General features: G+C 45.0%; 2 protein-coding genes and 1 long non-coding RNA gene across 7 annotated transcripts in view; 2 read left to right on the forward strand and 1 right to left on the reverse strand.

Moving 5' to 3' along the window:
- Positions 1-1680: 1680 nt before the first annotated feature.
- On the forward strand, positions 1681-17705 carry sf3b2 (splicing factor 3b, subunit 2). 2 transcript variants are annotated; one of them, XM_035431896.1, is made up of 22 exons: positions 1681-1885; positions 2720-2766; positions 3272-3340; positions 3581-3802; positions 4088-4150; positions 4455-4587; positions 5229-5329; positions 5640-5748; positions 6000-6094; positions 7096-7299; positions 7854-7976; positions 8133-8213; positions 8647-8874; positions 9502-9651; positions 10279-10368; positions 10497-10604; positions 11090-11197; positions 11958-12100; positions 12229-12330; positions 13957-14056; positions 15574-15765; positions 17320-17705. In XM_035431896.1, the coding sequence occupies exons 1-22, from the start codon at positions 1756-1758 to the stop codon at positions 17389-17391; spliced, it is 2670 nt and encodes an 889-aa protein (XP_035287787.1). In that variant the 5' UTR covers positions 1681-1755; the 3' UTR covers positions 17392-17705. The 2 variants fall into 2 exon arrangements, with proteins under 2 accessions (XP_035287787.1, XP_035287788.1); XM_035431897.1 differs by lacking the exon at positions 4088-4150.
- LOC118235019 lies at positions 12537-23353 on the reverse strand. Its single transcript, XR_004766774.1, has 4 exons — positions 23267-23353; positions 21657-21799; positions 16338-16519; positions 12537-12782 (listed from the first exon to the last, which is right to left on the reverse strand). It is a non-coding gene; the product is annotated as an uncharacterized LOC118235019 (long non-coding RNA).
- Positions 23187-24189, forward strand: part of pacs1a (phosphofurin acidic cluster sorting protein 1a) — a 47726-nt gene continuing 46723 nt past the window's right edge. For 2 of the 4 annotated variants that reach the window (XM_035431892.1, XM_035431895.1), the window contains exon 1: positions 23188-23758. In XM_035431892.1, coding sequence (XP_035287783.1) covers positions 23604-23758 — 155 coding nt within the window. In that variant the 5' untranslated portion in view covers positions 23188-23603. Of the gene's footprint in view, positions 23759-24189 lie in introns of all 4 variants that reach the window. The other 2 variants (XM_035431894.1, XM_035431893.1) reach the window with 2 other exon arrangements.

The raw sequence follows: 24189 nt of genomic DNA on the forward strand, positions 1-24189 counted from the left end.
CTGCCTGCAGTATTCCGAGACTTATAAAACGGTTTCATCTACTGGTGGAAAGCCGTAATTACAACGTCAATAAACTAAAGCAAAACTGCAGGGGTGCACAACTGCATCCCCGGAGGAAACTGTAAACTGTTTTTCTTGTACCCTAACCAATTACCAATTTTCTAAATAGCTGCTTACATGCAGTGTCCTGGAAAAAAATCACATCCTAATGAAGGATTTTAACAAGCAAAACATTTTAACAGGTAATATTTTTTCCAAAAAAGATGTGACTTACTGTATTTGTACCCCTGAATTCAATAGCCTACTTTCTGCACCCTCTCTTCCCAAGGATAAAACTACTGAAAAATGTTCTATTGTGTTTTATGAGATTGGTGAACATATTTTGGTCTTATTTGACTATAACACACAGTTCACTCAAAGTTCAAAAGCTGCATTTCAATCAGAACCAAATTTTTAAAATTCTGCTCATGAAATGTGATTTTGGTCTTTGTTTTGAAAAAAAAAAAAACAAACAAATTTTTTTAAAAAGTGTTCGCAAAAAGCTGTAATCTTGGCCAGACTAAATAACACATGAACCGTACATTACTCATGTTGTAAACTGACAAAAAAACGGTAACCGTTCCCACGAGTCCTGAGCAGCGCGGAATGGGACGGAGCGGCCCTGGTAACCGTTCGGCCCTACAGTGGAAAAGCACCTTAACCGTGCCGAGAATATTGTGCTGGGCACGATTTGTAAGCGTTCCGCGCCAAACCGTTTCCAGGTGGAAACACCATTGGAACCGTTCCTCTCCGTGCTCAGAACTGTTCGGCCCTACAGTGGAAAACGGGCTAAAGAGGCAGCCTGAATATCTGAATACCTCTGAAACAGTTCCTAGTGACCTTGCTAGACACATTTCCCTAGCTCTCACATCCATCTTCAGCTTAGTTTACTGAAATCTCAGCTGCATCTGACATTCACACTCATCCAGCTAAATACTGCTAAATATTTTTACAGCATGCACTCCATTAATGATAATGACAATTGAGAACAGAATAGAACTGCTTTTCTATTCTATTCTCCATGGTTTGGCCATGGTTTCATTTGATTTGACTAACCTATGCAACGTCAACACAGAGTTGAATTTGGCAACTTATTGCCAATCAATAAATGAAATGTACATCTGGAAAAAGGTTCTCTCAATATAGCTGGCCGAGTACGGTAGCATGCACAGCAAATCTTTCATTTGGACTAAGTAGGTGGCAGTGTTCTGGCACAGTGGCACAGTGGTTACGGAACTGGGCTTGTAACCGGAAGGTCATAGGTTTGATTCCTGGTTAGGACACCGTTGTACCCTTGAACAAGGTACTTAATCTGAATTTCTTCAGTATATGTCCAGTTATATAAATGGATACAATGTAAATGCTATGTAAAAGTTGTGTAAGTCGCTCTGGATAAGAGCGTCTACTAAATGTAATGTAAGTAGACATTTCTACTCGCTAATGTTAACTTTTTTGGCTAGTCTGTTTTTCCCAATTGTTCTAAAGGGTATCCAGCGATATTTATATTATTCGTTCGCGATACGCTGAATTTTTTTTTATTTAAAAGGGTAAACCTTATCAGCTGACAAGTAAATTCTAACTGTACCTTAAACTACAAGCTCCAGCAATCCATTTGAAGCTAAACGTCATTCCCATGAGGCTGTGCGCGTTTCCGGTGTTCGGCTTTTGGTTCTTCACTTGTGCGCGTTGTCTTTGCACGTCCTGAAAACTGACGATATGGCGACCGACGGACCTCCAGGAATCGAACCAAACCCGCCTGATTTGGGTGGCTCATTGGCTGCTCTGAACACTTGGAGCAACTCAGAGCTCCAGGCCAAGCTCTCTGAGATCGGAGCGCCCAACATGGGTATGCAAAAACTCCGGGTTGCTAACGCTAGTTTACTTTTGAGCTCCCTCCGAATGAATTATAATACTTGCGCAGAGAATTGGGCCTACTTAATGGGCTAGCTGTACAAGAGCCTCGAATCAGAGTTCATTGTGGCTGTTGTTGGTACGTGAGTTAGCTTTAAAAGTGAACCTTTGTATCTACGTAGATAGCCATGTAGCTAGTTATCCGAACTGGTTGGTTGTGTGGTACAATCCTCATGGCTGCAGCGGCTTGCATTTTAAGGCGAAACACGTTATGCTAACTAGCTAGCTGGTTGATTGTTTATGTAGCAGATTCTAGGTAGATAGCGAACCTTAGCCATGGTACAATTTGTTGCGGCAAGACATTAGCTAGCTCGGACTAAACCAACAATGGAAGCCATTTATCTTAGAAATCGCTTGTGTTGCTTGTTTTAATCCCCGAAAATAATGGTCTGTATTAAATCTGCCGGAACTAGACTATAACGATTTCTTCTTTGCCATGTTGGCGAACTGGCTAGGCGGTTAGGTAATGCTAATGTGCTAACAATGTGTCAAATCAGGGAGGAAGGATTACATCGTAAATATAACTTTATTTAATGCGATTTGGAAAAATAAATAAATAAAATTTGTAAACCTAATTGGCGAAATTAAAAATGAGGCACTCGATATTGTTTTCTAGCGCTGACTAAATTCGGGCTTTTACCTTTGATATAGCAATTCGTTGGGCCGTTCTGCGATTTGGATGAAAATTGCTTTCCTAAAGTTCCACGCTGCATCTGACAGTGTATGCTTCCTGAAAGTTGAATGAATCTTCTTTCCCACTTCATTGTAGGACCCAGAGAGGAGCTGATAGACAGACTGAAGGGATATATAATGCAGGTGGGTTTCCCAGACAAATTGTACATGTACACACACGAGCACGCATGCCTGCAGTGCATATATAAACGTATGTATGCACACCTAGGGTGTTAATGCAACACCACCTGAAAGCCAAGCACCATTTCCACCCTAAAAGTTTGAAAACATCACAAGATCTGCACAGACTGGAATGATTTATTCCACATATAGCATGACACTTACCATGCAGAAGGAGAGTGTAATGTTACATTTCTTGTTCAGGAGATGGTGGCAAAAGACTGGTGGTGTTCACACAAAATAGTAGTGAACTAGCATTAATTAGTTGACCAGGCAAGCAAGCGGGTACTGTAGCATTTGTTAGTTAGATTACCTAACATTAGGTAACTCAGGTTACCAAATGTATGGAAGTTCATGGGATTTTGTACTAGTGCAGAGTCCAATGAATGTGCTCGCTTTTGTTTTTGTATCATATGATGGTAGTCATGTGCCCCTGATGTGTGTTTGACTTGTGTGTCTGGCATTGCAGACTGGAATGATGCCCAGTAAGCCGAACCTGCAAAGCATGGATGACAAAGCGGCACCCTTACCATCTCAGGCAAGGCCCCCACTCTCTGTGCTCTGTTTCTTTCATTAGCGCGCTGTCTGTGTCCAGGAGTATCTGTAGACAGGGCTTATAGTTCACTTTTACAGCTGTGTATGTTCTATAAAAGCCTGCCTGCTGTGCTCCCAGGTACAGCAGTGTGGTTTTACTATCTGGTGCAGCAGCAGTGTTGTAAAATGCATGTGTTTATTTTGCTTCCATGGAAAAGAACTCACACTTGTTCTTTCTCCCCAGATGCCCAGCCTGCCGCCCATGCCCCCCATCCCCCCCATGCCCCTCCCCCCGGGCATGGGCATGCTGCAGGCCATGAGCATGATGGGCGGGGCGCCCCCACCCGGCCTGCACATGCCCATGGACGGCCCCAACATGCCCCCCGGCCTGACGCAGGAGGACCAGCTGAAGATGGTCCAGCACAGAGCGGCCATGGTGCTGCAGCAGGAGGAGAGGGCCAAGCAGGTAGCTGCACGTACATGCACACGCACAAGCACATATGGACAACACGCATGCTAGCGACGTTTCCTTACATTTATCGGTTGGTCTAAAAAACAACTAAACATGCAGTGCAAAGAGAGAAATTACTGAGAGAAAACCAGTGGCACGTTTTGCCTTAATGGCATGTGACAAAAAAAAGAAAACATACATGCTGATGTAGCATTTCCTGCTGGCGGTGCTAGCTCCTGCTACCTGCGAATGCAGTTTGTGCTGCGCGTGAGGCTAACGGAGGTTCTGTCCCTTACGCAGGACGACCCAAGGTCAATGGAGGAGCATATGAAGGAACAGCAGCTTCTGGAGCAGCAGAAGAGGGTGAGAGAGAGAGAGAGAGAGAGAGAGAGAGAGAGAGAGAGAGAGAGAGAGAGAGAGAGAGAGAGCAAGAGCAAGAGAGCGAGAGCGAGAGAGAGAGAGAGAGAGCGCACAGAACCCTAGGGAACCCAGTGGCCCAGGCCCCCACCATGAATTAAATTTGTGTAGCGCAGTCATTTATTATTATTTGTTTTAATAAGCAGTTGTCAGGGGTGACCGTTTGTCCTCTGAATGCCCTGGTTCTGAAGCGTCGGGGTGGCTGAGCGCGCTAACCGCTGTGCGCTTTGCGCTCTCTCTGTTCTGCCAGGCCGCCGTGCTTCTGGAACACGAGCGACAGCAGGAGCTGGTGAAGATGCAGCAGGGCGGGCCGCCCCCTCGTGCCCCGGAGCCCATGCCCCGCCCACCTGGCCTGCCCATGACTCCGCTCGGCCCCATGAGAGGTCAGTCTTAAGCCCCGCCTCCGCTCGAGAGCTGCAGGGATGCTGTAGCTGTGCAAAGGCTGGGTTTGTAACCACTGTGTTGCAGGTTTGAATCACGACTAGGACACTGCTGTTGTACCACGCTGCCCGTGGTACTCCAATATATTTACTTCTGGAAATGGCAAGCTGCATGCGTGTATATTATAGTTTAAAATATTGCCTTGAGTGATTTGATTCAAAATTACAGCATCTGACCAGACACCTTTTTGGGCCAATGACTTTGCTGCAAACATAACACTGCATCATTCATTTTCCTAGTATACATGCTAATCCTAATGGCCTTTTTGTACTTTACCAGCTTAAGTAACTTTACCTGTTCCCCACATAAGAATTGAACCTGCAACCTCCTTATATTTGACCGCTTATTGCTTAATTGTCTTTTCTCCCTATAGTTCTGAGGACCCTCTATATATTATTGAGTGCTCTCAGTGGGAAAATATATCCAGCAATGGCAAATGCTTGAGGATAGAAGTTTTAGCCTTTACAGTTTAGCTGTGTTAGAATATGTTAGTGTTCCGTTGGTTGTGATGTTCAATCCATTTGTGGGATATGAAAATGCCGTGAGTGTGTTGAGGCTAATTTGTAACTGTTCTGTAACAAAGGTGTAGGTTCTGGCGCTCCCCCTCCCCCGGGAATCTCCATGGTGACCCCACCCAGCCACAGACAGAGGATGCCCCCACCCCCAGGGGAGGATGCACGTGAGGTAAGGGGCTACAGAGGCATGAAAATAGCTGCTCATTTTATACAATCATATTTATATAGCACATTTCATACATTTTCAGTTGAGTTAAAAACATGCTATCTCAGGGTGCACAGACTGGGTCGTGGTACTAATTCAAAAGAAAATAGTGTGGTTATGAAATATGTAGTCATTGGACCATATAACTGCATTAAAAAAAAGAAAGAATTTTACACCATTTTTTTTTCTGTCAATAGCGGGTTAGCTGGCTTGGAAGTTAAGAAGTCGGGAGATGATGTGAGTGCTTTGTTGATGGTTGGCGTCTGTACCACAGGTGTGGCAGGGGGAGGAAGTTGGGATGGGCCCAAAGATTCCCCAGGCCCTGGAGAAGATCCTGCAACTGAAGGAGATCCGCCAGGAGCAGCTCAGCACTGCCCCCGTAGGTAAGGAAGCAGAACTGCAGGGAATAAAACGTCCATCTCTCAGCCATGTCACTTCCTCTCTTGTCTTCCTCCACTGGCTACTCGTCTCGGCTCACATCAAATTCAGAACCTTGGTGCTAGCCCAACGGCAGCACTTCTGGGATACAGCCGTCAGGGTGACCCCTTTTCAAAGGGCTAACTTCGATTTGTAGTACGAGGCGTAGAAACACCGCTGATTAACGTTGTGTGTTTTTTTTTTTTTGGTTACTCAGAGGATGACGATAGTATTGAGATGGAGCTGAGGAACTCTGCAGCTGCCACCCTGTCTGAGACCGACGAAGAAGATGCCGGGCTCTCCAAGAAAGACGTGAGTTACCCACGGAGGGTTCCGCCAAATTGTTACCAAAGCCATCAAAATGTCTGCTGCCTTTCTGCTCGGGTTTTAAAATATGGATTGTGGGTAATGGCTTTGCGATAGACCGGTCTGATTCTACATCAGTGTTGACCAGTTCCATTCCTGCAGGGCTTATGGGGCGGCAGTGTAGCATAATGGCTAAGGAACTGGTCTTGTAACCTAAAGATCACAGGTTCGATTCCCGGGTAGGACACTGCCGTTGTACCCTTGAGCAAGGTACCTAACCTGCATTGCTTCAGTATATATCCAGCTGTATAAATGGGTGCAATGCAAATGCTATGTAATGAGTTGTGCAAGTTGCTCTGGATAAGAGCGTCTGCTAAATGCCTGTAATGTAATTGCTTATGTGCATACAGGTTTTCACTGTCACCAGTTTCACTAGCAAAATTGGCTAATTAGGTTTAACTAAGACCACAATAAGAGGTTTCATTTTTGGTTGCAGGAACAGTCTTCAGCTGTCATAGGTAATGTAGCTAAAATATCTATTGCTAAATGGTAGGTGTAATTAAATAAGGGCAGAAGCTGGAATGAAATCCAGAAACGGATACAGCTATCCCTGCCCACCACTGTTCTGGGTGAATCCCAATCCACAGAATGCTAATCCTAATGGACATTTTGACTCCAAAAATCTCCAGAGGCACCACCCACGTTTTAACGGTGGTCTGGAGGGCCACCGTTTGTCTCAGATATGCTTTTTTATGCATTTTCAGAAAGTAAGAGGGTTAAAAAGTTCACAGGCCCAAAATATTTATATATGCACCCTGCGTGTAACAGTGAGTCATACTTAATTGCGGAGACACTTAAGAATGGAGAAGGTGATTAGCCTTGATTGTAGCTGTAATCTCCACCTTCTGAACAGTGTGTCTCCCCTGAGAGGGATTTGAATGAAAATGCTTTGGTATAGTCATCCCTCTTTCCTCCTGTTTAAACCCCCCCCCCCCCTTCTCCCTCAGAAAAATCGGAAGCGCAGGAACCGCAAGAAGAAAAACAAGAAGAAGAGAGCGCTGGAGAAGAGAGCGCAGGACAAGGAGGCCAGCGAAGAGAAGGAGAAGGAAAAAGAAAAGGATCCGGAAGTGGAAATCGAGTACGTGACGGAGGAGCCGGACATCTACGACCCCAACTTCATCTTCTTCAAGCGGATCTTTGAGTCGTTTAAGGTGCGTCTCCCCTGTAAACAGATGCGTACACACATACACGCTCCCCCGGTTTACCCTCTCTGTTCTGTAGACACCGGTATTGTCCCTGTACAGGGACGGTCTGTATGTGTCTTGTCTGCAAAATGAGGCTGTAGGGTAGGTCATTGGTCAAATGGGGCTGCCTGGTGGCCCGTCCTGTTGAGGCTCTGCTGTAGTGCATGGATAGGCTCCATGGTGGAGGATCGAATCGCGGCCATGCCAGTGCTGACTGGTAGCCTGTAGCGCTGCAGGGCAACGCATTACTGGCGGTAGCCTTGCCTACAGTCTGAGAGGGTCTAACCAGTTGGGATCCACTGATACCACTGGGCAACCAACCGGTACAGGATATTATATTTAGCATTACTGTCTGTTTAGAGCTCGTAACCTGTACAGATTAGAATGTTACATATCTCTGTATAACCCCTGTACACACTGCGGAGTTTACCTGCCAGGTCAGTAAGTTCTGTCGCGATGCTTGAGTGAGGCGAGTGCTGCTGCTGGTCCCCTCAGTATGACGGGGCTGTTGTCGTTATCAGCTCACCGACGATGTGAAGAAAGAGAAGGAGAAAGAACCGGAGAAGACCGAAAAGCAGGAGGCCACTACCGTGAAGAAGAAGGGCTTCGAGGAGGAGAAGAAAGACAGCGACGACAGCGACGAGGTTTGTGACAGGCAGGAAGCTCCTCTTTTAGCGTCGATGAGGAACGCCATTGCTTCGGCTCTTATTTTGCATTGCTACCCATGACCCCTAAGGTCTGGTTTGAGATATTTTGCTTCTTGTTAGCGGCTGACCTCTGACCCTTCCTCCCTGTTCTAGGAGACAAAGACGGACGCACCCAAGATGTCGAAGAAAAAACTGAGACGGATGAACAGGCTGACCGTGGCTGAGCTGAAACAGGTGAGCCAGGGGAATGCCATGCATGTGCCAGTTTAACTGAATGATGTCTATCATTATCTAAAGTGTGTTTATTACAGACATTTCAGTGATGCATTTCTGGTTTCACTGTTTCTTACACTGTTTCATTGCTTGCATTTTATTACACGTATTTGCTTGACACGGTCCAAAGTGCAGAGTCAACTTTTTTGCATGAATTGTATTTACAAATGGATAATCATTCCATGGATTTATTAAGCTATGCCACTTTAAAGGGCACAGTGACCACATTGTGGAATCAATTATATACAGTGTTCTGGCTGCTGCCCTGCTTGCTTAATGGCATTAAGCACAGCTGTGTTGGTGCCAAAATGCGAGCGTTTGACTTCCTTGTCTGAGGCACACCCTCTCTGACATGCCCCTCCCCCTCCCCTACTTGCCCCTCCCCCTCCCGCAGCTGGTGGTCCGCCCGGACGTGGTGGAGATGCACGACGTGACGGCGCAGGAGCCCAAGCTGCTGGTGCACCTGAAGGCCACGCGCAACACGGTGCCCGTTCCGCGCCACTGGTGCTTCAAGAGGAAGTACCTGCAGGGCAAGAGGGGCATCGAGAAGCCGCCCTTTGAGCTGCCCGAGTTCATCAAGAGGACCGGCATCCAGGAGATGAGGGAGGCCCTGCAGGAGAAGGTGGGACGGGGGACAGGGGAACAGAGGGGGGCATTGGGCTTGCGTGTTCAGGGTCGGTCGGACAGAATAATCGCGGCCCAGATTGACCAGATTGGGTGGGTGTGGAACTCGAGGATAGTTTTTACTGTCTTTCTCTTTTCACTTTTCTCTTCAGACACACCTCATCTGGAGGTATTTTGAGAAATCGAAATGTGTGAAATAAGTTTAAATGGTCATCTCTGCGCCAGACTAGACCGTTTTATAGGAGTTTAAAACCAACTGAACTATTTATATAAAAACTAAAATAGGTTAAATAAGACGTGTATGTATCACACATTCATAAGGGAGAATGTACGCTTTGTACATTTAGTGGAATTGTACCTAACTCATGTTACAAACTCATGGACTCCTACACACTCTATTACTATAACTTACTTATTTTTCTGATCTGTATTTTGCTGGATTTTTCCCTTTTTCTTTGGCCCAAATGCACAAGTAGACTTTTACCTAGAAGTTACCTTTCCACAGGGCAATGGTAGCGTCTCACGCATGGTTAGAACCCATGCCCCTCTGGTTTACCACGCGCAGTGTGGAAGCACAGAAGGCCCTCGTGTGGAACTCTATTGACGCTTTTGTTTGAATCGGCAGGAGGATGCCAAGACGATGAAGACGAAGATGAGGGAGAAGGTTCGACCCAAGATGGGCAAGATAGACATTGACTACCAGAAGCTGCATGATGCCTTCTTCAAGTGGCAGATTAAGCCGAAACTCACCATCCACGGAGACCTCTATTATGAGGTAATAATAATGCTTTTTATTTATGTAGCATATTTACAGAACCCAAATACATAATATATATCTGTATGTGTGTAAATTGTGTTTCTCAGTTGGCCTGCTATTTTGGCCACTGAGAATTTTTGGAATAAAAACTTGGTGTGTATAGTGCAAGGTTGCCTAGGAAATTTCCACAACCTCAGCTTTGATACAAGCAATTTAGTTTTTTTATCTTTGGTTTTTACCAATTTGTTTGGAAGAACATTCATTTTTGTTTATTTATAGTTATTTTAAAAATATAGTTATTTACTTTTGTTTGGTTTCTTGCAGCTGTTTTGTTTATCCATGGTGGGGAGAGCTGTTATACTTACTGGCACGATGTCCCAGTAAAGGTGGCTGTCTCTTTATCTCTCTCTGTTCCTCCCTCCCCTTCTCTCCCTCTCTCTCTCTCCCTCCCTCTCCCTCTCTCTCCCCCCCTCCCTCCCTCTCCCCCTCTCTCCCCACCCTCCCTCCTCCCTCTCCCCCTCTCTCCCTCCCTCCCCCCCCCTCCCTCTCCCCCCTCCCCCCCTCCCTCTCTCCCTCCCTCCCCCCCCTCCCTCTCTCCCCCCCCCCCCCCCCCCCCCCCCCCCCCTCCCTCCCTCTCTCCCTCAGGGTAAGGAGTTTGAGACCCGTCTGAAGGAGAAGAAGCCGGGAGATCTGTCGGACGAGCTGCGCATCGCTCTGGGGATGCCTGTGGGCCCGGTGAGCAGCGCCGGGTCATGTGACCGCTTGAGAAAGCTCCGTAATGAGCGGCCGTCAGGGTCCACTTCGCTGCTGTCTCACGCCTCGATGATGATGATGATGATGATGATGTTGCTCTTCCTCCGCAGAACTCTAACAAAGTGCCCCCACCCTGGCTAATCGCCATGCAGCGATATGGACCCCCTCCCTCCTACCCCAACCTGAAAATCCCTGGCCTCAACTCACCCATCCCAGAGGTGAGCTCCTCTATACACACACGTATGCACATAAACACGCACGCACGCACACACACACACGCACGCACAGAAACACACACACACACTGTGACACTGCCGCATCCTTTTTAAATATGTGGACACCTGTAGGTTTTAAATATCATCTTTATTTTTAGTGTATCCTTTCTTTTATGACTACACATAATTAATGCTCTTACATTATTTGACAAGCAAACATGCCAATTCAGTGTGCACTGCATGTCATGAAAGTGTCGTACTGTGGTTTGCTGAAATTAATTATAAATATTTGCTATTATAAATAAATACATTTTCTTTGAATGGTGGAAAAATTTTAGTTTACTTGTCTGCTTTTTAAATACGTTGAAGTGTTTATTTCAGTGGAAGTCAAGTGATCACATGACTTGCATGGCTGCAGTGCTGTGTGTAGAATCAGGTGTGGAAGTATTGCGTGGAAGCCCTAACCCCCACCCCCCGTCCCTCCCCAGGGCTGCTCGTTCGGCTACCACGCGGGCGGCTGGGGCAAACCCCCCGTGGACGAGATGGGCAAGCCCCTGTACGGCGACGTGTTCGGGACCAACGCCGGAGACTTCCAGGTAAAAAAAGACCCCGCCCCCCCCCCCCCCCCCTCGCCTGCGCCTGTGCGTGCACCCTCCAGCCTGGAGCTGGTAGCGGATTCAGAAGCAAGCAGCTCGCTGTCTCGTCCCCTCTGCCTGGGACTGGGCTTTATCCAGGGTGATGTCCAGAGCTGAGGAGATGAGAGAGCAGCGTGTGCATGTGAAAATGAAACGTGCAGTGCAGCGTGACACTCCGCAATTAGTGCTGTCAGCCGTCAGTATGAATAAAGAGCGTTATTCACTCCTTCTTTCAGTCTAACAGGGCTTTTAGGAGCTGCTTCCTTACTGAATATTCATATTTTCATGAAGTGACCTAGGGGTCACTGTTTATTTCCATCAAGTATTCAACCATGAATAAACCTGCTCAATTTGCACAGGCATGGGTCTGTATTGGGAGCTTGTTAATGGACAAAAGATAAATCCATTTTCCCCCTCCATAAAAATGAATGAAGGGCAGCCTATCTGTCTTTTATAATATGACAAATGGGTGATATTGAAGATACAGTTTTTAAGAGAGGCTGCGCAGTTTTTCATTCACAAGGGATGAATACATGACAAGGACACTGCAAGGAGTTTCACACACTGGCAGTGGGGAGGGAAAGAATGGGACCTCATTATTTCCTCAGTGTGCCTCTGGGAGCCTGGAGGGTGTAACAGTGTAACAGTGTGGCTCCACCGTTTGTTTCAAACGGACGCCTGACGTCTCGTTAATGTTTTACCCCCCCCCCCCCCCCCGCAGGCGAAGACTGAGGAGGAGGAGGTGGACCGCACCCCGTGGGGCGAGCTGGAGCCCTCTGATGAAGAGTCTTCCGAGGAGGAGGAAGAGGAGGAGAGCGACGAAGACAAGCCGGACGAGACGGGCTTCTTTACACCCGCCGACAGGTAACCAGCGATGCCTGCGGCCTGTGATTATATCCGCGTCTGCGCATTGATACAGAATTTAAAAATATGTGTGGGGCTTTGACTTTAATGGTAGTGAATCTGTCTGTCTGTCTGTCTGTCCGTCCCAGCGGCCTGATCACCCCCGGAGGCTTCTCCTCTGTTCCGGCTGGCATGGAGACTCCAGAGCTCATCGAGCTGAGGAAGAAGAAGATTGAGGAAGCCATGGATGGGTAAGAGAGTGTGTGCATGGGAGTGAGAGAGAGGGATAGAGCGAGTGAGTGTGTGAGAGCGAGCGAGTGTGTGTGGGCAAGCACAGCATCTTAAAGCAGAACAGGAGGGCCCTGTGGAAGTGGAAATCGGTTCGAGGTTCATTTTGAACCGGCTCAACACTGTGGCAGGTGCTCGGTAGACAGTAGGCCTGAATATTGCCTCAGTGACTTAAAAAAAAAAAAAATAATAATTTTTAGACACTGCTTGTTTCTTCATGCTGTGGAGACAGGTCAAATGTGCTCAACCCTCATAGGAGTGGCCAAATATTTCCCCAGAAAAATACAGAATATATTTTGTATAAGATTAGTTTTAATTTATTTTTTCACGCCAGGGAAGGCCAAGTGCTGTGTGAGGTTTCTTGCTGAGTTGTGCTCACTCTTCATTCAGCTTCTCCAGGTGCTGGCCGTGCTACCTAATTTGGGTTAAATGGTGGAGGTGAACAATCAATTTTGCAATTAGAATGTGTCATGTCGAGCAAAACTTTTCCTTAAAAGTTAACAGACGTTTCCACTGGAGATCGCACAGCCCAGACTAATTGGCTTCTCCCCAATGTCAGTACTGCTTGGCTGAAGCACTGGCTCTCAAATTTGGTCCTGGGGGACCCTGGTGTATTTTAGTTTTTGTTGCAGCCAATCTTTTGCTCAATTGAGGTTGTTGAATGCACTCTAAGTTTTCATAATTTTAATGAAGGTTTGGCTTGTTATCATTTTCTTTGTCTTTGAATTCCTCAATATCTACCAGATGATTAGTTTTAGTGGCCATGTGTCCAAACTTTCACCAATTAGTAGCCTATTGATTTGGCTTTAATTTGATCAGTAAAAAAAAAAATCAAAAAAATTCTAAAAAATATATAATCATTTGCAATATAGCAGTGTGCATATGGGACTTTCCTTCATGACATGCATGACTATTTCTGACATAATGCAGCTTTATAAAACATGACATAATTGAGAACAATTAACATCTTGTTGAAGTTCTGGGATTGCAATTGTGGTTGGAATGAAAACCAGCATACACAGGGGTCCCCCAGGACCGAGGTTGAGAACCACTGGGCTAAATCCACCTGTCAAGTGAAGCGAGAGCACATTTTGTACCACCGTACCATGTTTTTTTAATGCATTTATTTTTGCAGTGAGGCTTGTTTTAGTGTCTACCGCCCACCCCTTCATACGCATGCTAGATAAATTTGCCAGTCTCCCCCACAGCTGGCTGTCAGGCCGTCCTGTTCCTCTGAATTCTAAGCGGTGGCTGTGAGCTGGAAGCCTTTCTGTTGGAGGAGATGGAGTGAATAAGTTATTTATTATAAAATGCGATTGTACGCTGTCAAATGGTTTGGCTCGCAAATGTTCAATTTGCTGTTACACGAGCAAAAATGAAAAAAAAAATGAAAAGAAAATGGCCTGCCTGGCAGTGCGCTGTACGTTTATCTGCGTGCTTCTGCGTGTGGTGGACACGTGTGTTGGGCACGTGCGGTGGGCACACGTGTGAGGCCCTGCAGCGGTCTCGCTGGCGCGAGCGTGGGCGTGTGCGCGTGCCTACGGCTGCGTCCAGCGCGTCTAAACCGCTCGTCTCCGTGCTTCCCGCAGAAACGAGACGCCTCAGCTGTTCACCGTGCTGCCGGAGAGGAGGACGGCGTCCGTGGGCGCTGCCATGATGGCCTCCACACACATCTACGACGTCTCCGGGGTAAGAGCAGGGTCTGCGCCGCCTCTACACTCTGATTGGCCCAAGGCGCTTCAAGTGGGCCAATCGCACGCTGATGACCGTTAACTCTGAAGAACCTGAAGCGATGAACACACAGCATGAGCAGTGCTGCCCAAACTAAAGTGGTGTTGAACCCGAGATGAACGGTAATAGCGTGGCCTAGTAACCCCAGAGGAGTGAAACCCATACCAGAGCTTGCTATAACTGTTACTTATTCTGCACTGTTCCAGAATGAGGTCCTAGAATAACATGGTGTGATGCATTAAATATAGGCCACAGGAGCAATAAGAACAACAGAGGAGCTAGAATTACAGTCAACACGCATCAGGCTACGAAGCGGTGCTAGTACAAATGTGACTATACGACTCCCTGTGGCTAATTAATATGCAGGGCTCGACTCGAACAGCCTGTCTTTCTTTGCTACCTGGTTTCCTGGTCAGGCTTCCACTCTACATTCATGTTTTAAGTCGGCAAATGTCACGGGTATAAGTGAGGAAGAACAGAGTTGAAGACTAAAGTTAGGAATAGTTTCCCCTCACATGTCTACGGTCATTTGACAGGTTAATTAATGTTGGTTAGTTAGCTATGTCAGCGCTGTGTCCTCCTGCCTCTACTGGGTAACACGTTGCTCCTAGCAACAGCAGCTACTTATGGAGACGAACGGTGGGAAATATTAGCACTCAGTTGGAATGTAACCTAAATATATCTTAAAAACCGTTTCTCACAGTTAAACGTGTGAAAAGAAAAACAGCAGTTCATTTTAGAAATGAATAATCACAAAAATCAGTTGGGCGTCAGTTTAACTAACCTGTGGCCCGGACACTGCTAGCTAGGGTGCCGCATGGGACAGTTGATCTGTACGTTCTGCACATAGATCTATGGGTTAACAAAACCTAATCAAATTTCAGCAAATTCTCTGAAAATGTTGCTAGGAGTAAGACTTAACAACAGTAAGGCAATGAAATAATGAGGTGAATGTAAATCTTACTGTCTGTTGAACGGTAAGGTAAGTTCACCTGATCTTTTCATTAATGTTTGTGGCTATTCTGCACGATGCATCAGCAGGGAAATGAACACACAACCCCCTTTACTGCCTCTGTAGTGGAGGACAGACAGGTGTGTGGGTCTGAGAAACCAGATAACGGTACTAAGCAGATCTGCCGGGTAAAAATGAAAATGTTTTCAATGCAGGGTTTTTAATCCGTTCTCAATTAGTTGAAAAATGTGTCCAGTGTTTACATGTTTAACATCAGTTTGCATTGTTGTTCTACTGCCAATATGAACGTGCATGTTTTCAGGAAACAGTCTTATTTTGTGTTGATCAAGCTTGTGTAGATTGTCTGACCCTTGAGTTTTTGGGCTGCCATCTTGTGGGAGCAGCGTGATGGGAGATAACCGCACGCTGTCTTCAGCGTCGGCCGTCCTGATTGGCTAAACGCGGCGGAATGGCGGTAAGCCTCAATAACCACGGTAAAAACTGCGCGGTTCTGTCTGCACAGGCCATGGCGGGGCGCAAGGCCGGCGGAGGCCAGGAGACGCAGGGCGTGGAGGTCGCCTTGGCGCCCGAGGAGCTGGAGCTGGACCCCATGGCGATGACGCAGAAGTACGAGGAGCACGTGCGCGAGCAGCAGGCCCAGGTGGAGAAGGAGGACTTCAGCGACATGGTGGCTGAGCACGCCGCCAAGCAGAAGGTAACCCCGCCCTCGTCCCCCATAACCCCGCCCCGTCCCCGCCCCCATAACACGGCTTTCTGTACCGACGCCGCACCCGCCAGACACGCACCTCCAGGGGAGTCGATATTTAGCTCAACTCTGATACGACACAACTGTGATACAAAGCCAATAAGATGCATTTGATTTAACTCCAAACTTCCTATGATACAGTGCAAGCATGATTAAATTTCCATTTGCCAAATGCTGTGGAACTCCGTGATGGAAAAATAGTAATAGAAATTCAGTAGAAATGGACGTCATTTGTTTATTTTTTTATATGCACCAATTTTTAGAATCCCTTCCTCAGAAATATTTTGTTGAGTGAAACCATATACCATATAATAAAGCCTGGAATAATCAGGATCTCATTAAGGTTTTTTAGCATCTGAATGATGCATCTCCTTTTTTAGTGACCTTGTTACATTGTTTTTGTCGAAAACAGTTCTAATTTGCTCTAACCCTTATTTCAAGCACCGTTGACTTTGGCAAGAGCAATAAATCTTGCTTGCTTGTTTTGTATTTTGTACGTGACTTTTCCATTTAATTCTCACCTTTTTTGCATCTGTGGAACATGAGGCTTAATTGCATGTGCTGCTCCTGGTTTCATATCCGCATTTGTTTGACAAGTCAGTCAGTACCTCTGAGGTTGAGTCCCTGGTTCCAACACACTTCTCCAAACAGATTGCATTTACTCTGTTTGAAGAGGGCATGCAGTTCATAGCAATACACATTCCTGTAAAGAAACTTGGAATTAGCTAATATGAAGCCACATATCAAGTTTTGTTGACAAAAAACCCTTAAAACCAAATAATACTGGGGAAGGGGGGGGGATGAACCTTGTGGGGCTTGGTCTCCTGAAATGGGTTGACTACGCAGTGTGTCCAGTGTCTCATTAAATTATTAGGAGTGGGACAGTGTGGAAAATTGTTTTGGCAATAGCATTATTAGCATTAGCGTTATTCAGCAAACATTGCGCTGAGGAGTTGCTATGTTTTTTTTAAGCAGTTGCTCTAATTGAATGGTGCCCAACTACTTAATATTGTTCATTATGTAATTTGGTTTTGGTTTAACCATTGAAAGGATACTCTCAACAACAAAGGGCCAAGTACATTTTCATTAATATTCTTGCAGGAATCGAATGTGTCTGGCCGCCGCAACTGAATTGCTACATTTGTGCGACTGCGCTGAACCAAATCAGACAATTATCACAGCCCTGTATGCCTCTTCCACATCTTTCTCTGACCTGCACTCCAGCTTGGTCTGACCTATACATTATATTACACAGTAAATAAGCCATTTGTAAAGCAACTTATTTTTGTAGTGGCTCAGGGGTACAGCAGCAGCAGCCCCCGCAGTATTTAAACCTGCAGCCCCTGGGCTGCCTGGCCATTTACTTAACGATGTGCAGGTGTTCTGATTCGATGTGCTGGGTGTGTGTTGGGTGTGCTTTGTTGTTCATGTTGGTGGTGAAGGTATGATGTTGCTCAGGTGTGTTCAGGAGTGCCCTGTTCTCTCTCTTCCCCCCTCCCGCAGCAAAAGAAGAGAAAGGCAGCCCCCCAGGACAACAGAGGAGGGGCCAAGAAGTACAAAGAGTTCAAGTTTTAGGTGGAACCTGTGGGAGGGTGAGGGGCGTGGTCACCCTTTTCATTGGCTGAGAGGATGAGGGGTGCGGTCACTTTCCCGTGAGGGGGTGTGGTCACCCTTTCCTGTGGGTCTTGAGAGGGTGAGAGGTGTGGTCACCTAATTCTTTAACTCACAACCAGCTGGATTTTTTCTTTTTAATTTTTAAAAATAAGTACAATTTTTCATAAGCATTGTTTAAGAGTTGTCTTTGTGTACGGATGTATTCTGTGAGCTTAAGATTTTTTTTTTCATCAAGTGTTTCTGTCCTTGTAAATAAAGAAAAGAAATTCAGTGTAGATTTTTCTGTTCTGTGTGGCATCATTATTTCAGTGCTTCCTGTAAGGTCATACACTTTGTTGTACGTCGCTCTGGATAAGAGCGTCTGCCAAATGCCTGTAATGTAATGTAAGGTTGCGTGGTGCATAAAGAGTGAAGAAGGTGGGTGAGGATTGGAGCAGAAGTCAAAGGCAAACTCTCGGTGTTCAATCCAATATTTCAGGGGTGGCCAACCCCGGTCCTGGGGAGCCGCAGGGTCTGCTGGTTTCTGTTTTCACTTCAAATACAGCAGCCACTTAGACCAAAGAAACCAGGTGAGGTGAGTTAACTGTGTAATCAACTGCCTTAATTAAGTAAGTGCCAAATAAAAACAAAAACCAGCAGATCCTGCCACTGTCCAGGACCTGGGTTGGCCACCCCTGCTATATGTGTATTTGCTATGTGATCTGTAGTGTAGGTGTCTGCCCTCCAGGAGGCAGCTTTGAGGTTAACATTCAGTCACTGTCATTTGTGGAGATATGTAAATTCTCTGCATTTACAGTGGTGCTTAAATGTGTGCAAATCTGAGACTAATTAGCCTTTTTTCACAAAATCAGTCTTTTAGGATTTAAGTCTATTGAATTGCAAAACATTGTTAGAGATCTTGAGTGGGGGATATAGGAGTAAGAAAATATGGTTTCTGGTCCCAAATGAGTTGTTTCCTTGAAGGAAAAACATTTGGAGCAGTGCATGTAGGCGCTACTTAAATCCGAGCTTTACTTTGTAGCAGCTAATTTAATGTCATGCCTGAAAGTAACGCCTTCTGTTTAAGACCTGCTGTCTGATTATCGGTGAGTGTAAACTACTGAAGCAGAGTCACGCCGTGTCCCAAGTCACGCCAGTCACAGGGGCGTCCGTCATGTGGGGACCTCCCTTGGGTCCACTCTGGCGGCTGCTCTGCATTAAGCCACACAACTGTGTGACCTATAAGACTGGTCTGTTGGAGCTTCTGTGACACTGCTAGATGGAAATATATGTTTGTGTCCCCATAAGGGAAGAAAAAAGGATTCACAAAAATGATAAAGTAGAGAGCCTCTTGCCATTATATTTACTTGTGTATCTTTTCCTTTAATATTCTTTCATGTAACGCCCAGCTAACATTAAGTAGAAGGTCGCTATAGGTTTAGGTATGCAAGGTCTTGTAAATTGAATGAAATGAAATTGCATTTTACACCTGACAACAACCCTGGACAATGTTTTGGAGTGGCTACCCCACTTTAAAAAACAGTTTCAATCATTTGAGCAAATGAAAGTGCTATGTGAATATTGAGAATATCTGTGTCTAATGAGTCCTGCTTTTGTTTCCACTCTTACTGTTGAGACAGTGGTACTTCGTTATAATCTTATAGGACCTTAATTGAAACACAGGTTTTCCACCTGAAACAAACTAAAAACTACATAGGTGTGGGTCTTTAAAATAAAAACTAAACTAGCACAGAGGAATTTTAACTAAAGCAAATAATGAAATTCTAAAAATGGCAGAAATGAAAGCTATTGGAAAAAACATCTGCATCTGCAATGACCTTGGTGTGCATTTATAATACTACAAGTGAACCACAGTTCTATCAGTAACCTCCCACACAACATCCTCATGCATAGCCAACCTTCAGGGTTACCTGAGCCCTTGTTTAAATGCTAAGGTCAGTTTCTAATGGAGCCTGGTAAAGTGCCAAATTTTATGCAAGTGCATTAGCAGTACGTCCATACTTCAGCTCTTACTGCAAAAGAGCACGGACAAGGATTAATGATTTTTTCTAATTCCAGAATCCCAATGTGCCAGACTTCCCAACAGTGCACCAGTTCACCTCATGTACTATAACGATACTGCGATGGCCTACAATCTGTCGCCTATGCATCATGTAGGCTAATTCTGAAACATTGCCATTAATCAGTTAAATACAGTTGTCTGTTAGATTTATTGTTGCCCAGTGTTTTTCATGTTGCAAAATGTTATTTCAAACTGTAAGCTGTAAAATCAAATGTAAGTCTAAAAATTGCAGCACCCCCTGTGACTGAACAGGAATAAGCAGGTGTAGATAATGGATGGATGGATATCTGAACGTTCATCTATCTGCCTCCCCTGTGGTACCATTCAGGATGTATATGCCAGAGTTTATTATTGCTAGCCTTTATCTGTGACACTCCGGCAACCTTTAGAAAATGAGTAGTAGGCCAGCTAGTGGTAGTGTTACTAGTGTGTCTGACAAACAGCAAAGATTGCCCAACAGCTGTATTGTTACTGTGCATACATCGATGTTAGCCAGTTGGCTATCTTACCATCAGCTAACCAACTGCTATGACAAGTCATTAAGTGCTTCTTAATGTATAAAACCTTACGTTTCATTTCACATATAAATATATTCATCACGTTTAGTTCATGGCTTTCCACCCCACCATTGACCTTGGCACGGAGGGGCAGTGAGCGCTGCCAGCTCTAGGGAGAGCCAAAACAACAGCCGCTGAGTGATGGAGCGATAAGTGCGTGACTCGGGGGTGGGGTGAGGGTGGGGGGGGGAGGGGCAGAGGTGAGTCAATCAGGAGCCAGTGGCTGTCTTTGAATGGCTCTTAAATGAACCTCAACAAAAAGCCATTCATTTAGGTGCCCTGGGCTATGGCTCTGCGGCAGAAGTAAAAGCAGCAGGTTGAAAGCTTGGAAGTGTCATTTGGCATCCATCCACTGAAGTGAATTCTGTAGGGAACTTAAAGCCCATGAAATGGTTAAATCGATGTAGTTTTGCTATGAGATATACAGGCTAATATGATTTTGTATTACAGTGAACTCTGTGTTCAAGCTTTCACTCTAATGAGCTTCAGCGGTCAAGCATGCAGCACGTTCCAACTTCCTGCTCATTCATCAAAGAAGGCTGTGCGCCACATCTAAATGTAGCCTGTTTTTACCTCTCATTTGCACAATAAACAGTGAGGAGCACAAAAATTCTATACAGTACAGCCCTATGTTTTTATCAAATTATAGATACCTTGCTGTAAAATAGACGTACTGTATGCGAAGTAGCGAAGGATAGCGAAGTAGCCCATGATGCAATTCCAGTATTGTAGGTCTACGGCTAGCCTGTTAGCAGGATGCTTTTGTCATAAGTTTGATTTATATGAAAATGATTTTGGAATGATGCATGAACACTATATTAATATGCAATGCAACTGATGAAGTGCTTGGATCTGCAAAGTCTACGGTTTTGCTGGCACTGGAGAAAAATGGAACAAAGAGTTACAAGGAAACCAAATGAATGGCTCCTTTAGGTTGCCAGATCCATAAGAACCAGCTCTCTTAAAAGAATGTCCATCATCACTGCTGGGATAAGGCAGGAGGTATCTTATCAAAGGGCATTGCCTGGCCTGCAAAGTATATTAAGAAAGTGCCAATTATCCTTTCTTCATGTCTATATAGGCTTTGCTCCAATTTTTATCAAGCGTCAAAAACAGCTGTGTGCACACACAAGGTCCTATTGCAGCGTATTTTAGAGCAAAATGTGATTTGTGCTCTCTAGTGCCTCTAGTGGCTGGACCCAGTACAATTTACATTACAATTTTCTCTCCCCCTTCCCCCCGCCGAGATCTATCATGAACTGGCCTTTCATTACTTTTAATGGCACAGTAAAAAAAAAAAGTGTGTATATATACATATGTATATATATGTATATTGAACCGTCCTGCCTGTGCCAGTTGTACAAATGACAGCTCCTCACTGGTTTGCCGGTTTGTTTTGATTCCAAAATATGGATAGGCTTGTAATGGTTCTAGTGGTTTAACTTATTCCTGGATCATCTTGATTTTTACCAAGAAATAAAAAGGAAAAGTAAATATTAAACTGAAATGAAGTGATGTATAGCTGACGTGTATATGGTTAAAAACCCTGCAGTGTGGTCATGACAGTATAGTCTACCATTGTTCTCTCAACTGTATAATCATTTTACCCTGCGTATTGTAGGCCTGTCACACTGAGATCCATGGATGACAGTAGTTTTCCACGGCGACGAAAAGGCAGATATGGCTGAGCGCTTCTCGATCCCTCTCTCTCCGTAGGCTCCTGCCATCGACTTTCTCGAGACGGCTGCGTCTGTTAGAAAGAGATAAACACTGAGAGCGTGAGCGGTCACGTTTGAACTCAGTACCGCTGGGTGTCCAGATAGCAGCCTCCAATGTCAAAATACCAGCATCGTCAAAAGAATATTCGGCGCACAGTGCAGTGTATACGGCTAATCCCTATTTAGAGTAATCCTGGTAACATTATTCAAATTGCAGGCTGTTGTAAATTACACGAGCTGCATCCATAGACTGCCTGCTTATTTAACCTCTTTCTTCGCAGATTAAACTCAAATGCCTTGACTCAGGTCTACTTTTTTGGTGAATTCATTCGCTTCTTGATGACAAAGTTTCCTGAATTGAAAAGGTAGCCAAATTTAGAGAGATTTAGAAAGATTTAGAACTCCTAATAATCAGAATAACTACAGTGGTACGCAACAGTTTGGGCACCCCTGGTAATACTCAGTGTTTTGTAGATTTTCTAAGTGAAACGAAGTTAATACCTCTGCTGGGAACAAACTTAAGCATGTTCCTGTAAATATTTGCTGAATTTAACAGACTGGGGAAAAAAAAGGTACATTTTCTATGTGCAAAAATGTTGGTCCCCTGTCAGTCAGTTGGCTACTTAGGTACACCTCCTTTGGCAGAAATCATAGCTTCCAGATGTTTCTTGCAGCCAGCTAACAGTCTTTATATTCTTGCTTTAGGAGTTTTCCCCCCACTCTTCCTTGTAGAACTCTTCTTGTTCAGAAATATTCTCAGGTTTTTGTGCATGCACTTGTTTGAGATCTCCTCACAGATTTTCAATAATACTCAAGTCTGGAGACTGTGAAAGGTTTCAAAACCTTAGTCTTGTGTTCCATTAAGTAGCTCATTGATTTTGAAGTATGTTTTGGATCATTATGTTGTTGAAATATCCAATCTGTTTTCAGCTTCAATTTCTTCACTGACGCTGGGACACTAGCTTCTAGGATTTGTTGATATTTAATTGAATTCATTGTTCCTTCTACCTGCACAGTATTTCATGTGCCGTTTAGTTACTTGAATTGTTTTCAATGTAAATGATCCTTTAAAGCAAACAAGGTGCATTTAATATACATTTGCAGCTACCTCTATTGGTCTCCCACTTCAAGGTCGTAGTCTATAAGCTAGTTTAGGCTCCATGAAATTCGAAAACATGGCATTATACCTTCTTCGTAGTTAATACGGATGACGAAGGAAACAAAATAGCCTACTGTTTGATTGCTACATAATGAGCCATTTTTATAATAGTCGTCAAATATGTTCAATGTAGGTTCGTAATAGGCTCTGTATCTTTTACATTTTTACTAGTAGGCTAGGCCTAAATAAATTTGGTACTTAGCGGTAAACCCATCAATCATGTTTCGTATGTGACAACCCACCTTCAGCCGCAAAGATACACACACAACGACAACTCTCTCTTTCACACACGCACACACACACACACACACTCCCAAGACGAAGACATAGCGATGTGTACCTCTTTAATAAGAGGCGTACCTTCTCGATTGTGTTCCTCTGGGGAGAAATTTCCGCTTCCTGCTTAATGTTGAAGTTAGAGGAAAAGGTACAGTCGCAGGCTGCGGTTTAAAGCTTTGGGCAGAGCGGAGGCGCTCAATATCTCGCGGCTCAAATAAACAGTAGCCTAGCTGCGAAGGGAGGAGGGAAGTACGGTATAGATATAGCCAGTTTCTCCCTTTGTGTGAAATATTGTACAAACATTTAGGCTGGAAAAAATAACCATTTGCAGGAGAAGTTTACGAAAGCGGGAGAATAATTAGCCTTGCTTTGACCGATTTAGCTCGCAATCCTCCAGCATGTCGGAGAGAGGAGGGCTCCCGCGGACTGGAGGTGCTCCGTCCCCGCACTTGCAGCCCTCCAAACCGGTGACGATCACGTCAAATCGACCGGTGCAGATGAACCTGTATGCGACATGGGAAGTGGACCGATCTTCACCGAGCTGCGTGCCCCGGTAAGAAGCCCTGAATTTTGGCCACTAACACGTTACCGGCTTCTTTATTCCTTAAGCTATTTATCTATGCTATTTTAATGCAAATTGATGGAGCTCACTATCCAGTACTTATTGTAATTGAGCCATTATTATGCACTTTGAAGTGCAAATAGAATATAAAGGAATCATCGTGTCAAACCTTTTTTAGAGAACGATAGGCTAACGTGATGAAAATACACAAGTTCTGTTAACGGCAGTCATCTGCAAGCTAGCTTGCGATGTTATGTGGAAAGCATTTTAGAAATAGGCTACAGCAAGATAGTCAATGACAAGTGTGTATGAGAGCCTGCACAAGTGTCTACTAGAAATTCTTTACAACAGGCTATAGACGCGTAGATTGTGGAACATTATAATTTACTGTAACCGAATTATTTAGCCTATCTGTTTACCAC

This window comes from Anguilla anguilla, chromosome 9 (assembly GCF_013347855.1).
Source record: "Anguilla anguilla isolate fAngAng1 chromosome 9, fAngAng1.pri, whole genome shotgun sequence".
NCBI classification, from domain to species: domain Eukaryota; kingdom Metazoa; phylum Chordata; class Actinopteri; order Anguilliformes; family Anguillidae; genus Anguilla; species Anguilla anguilla.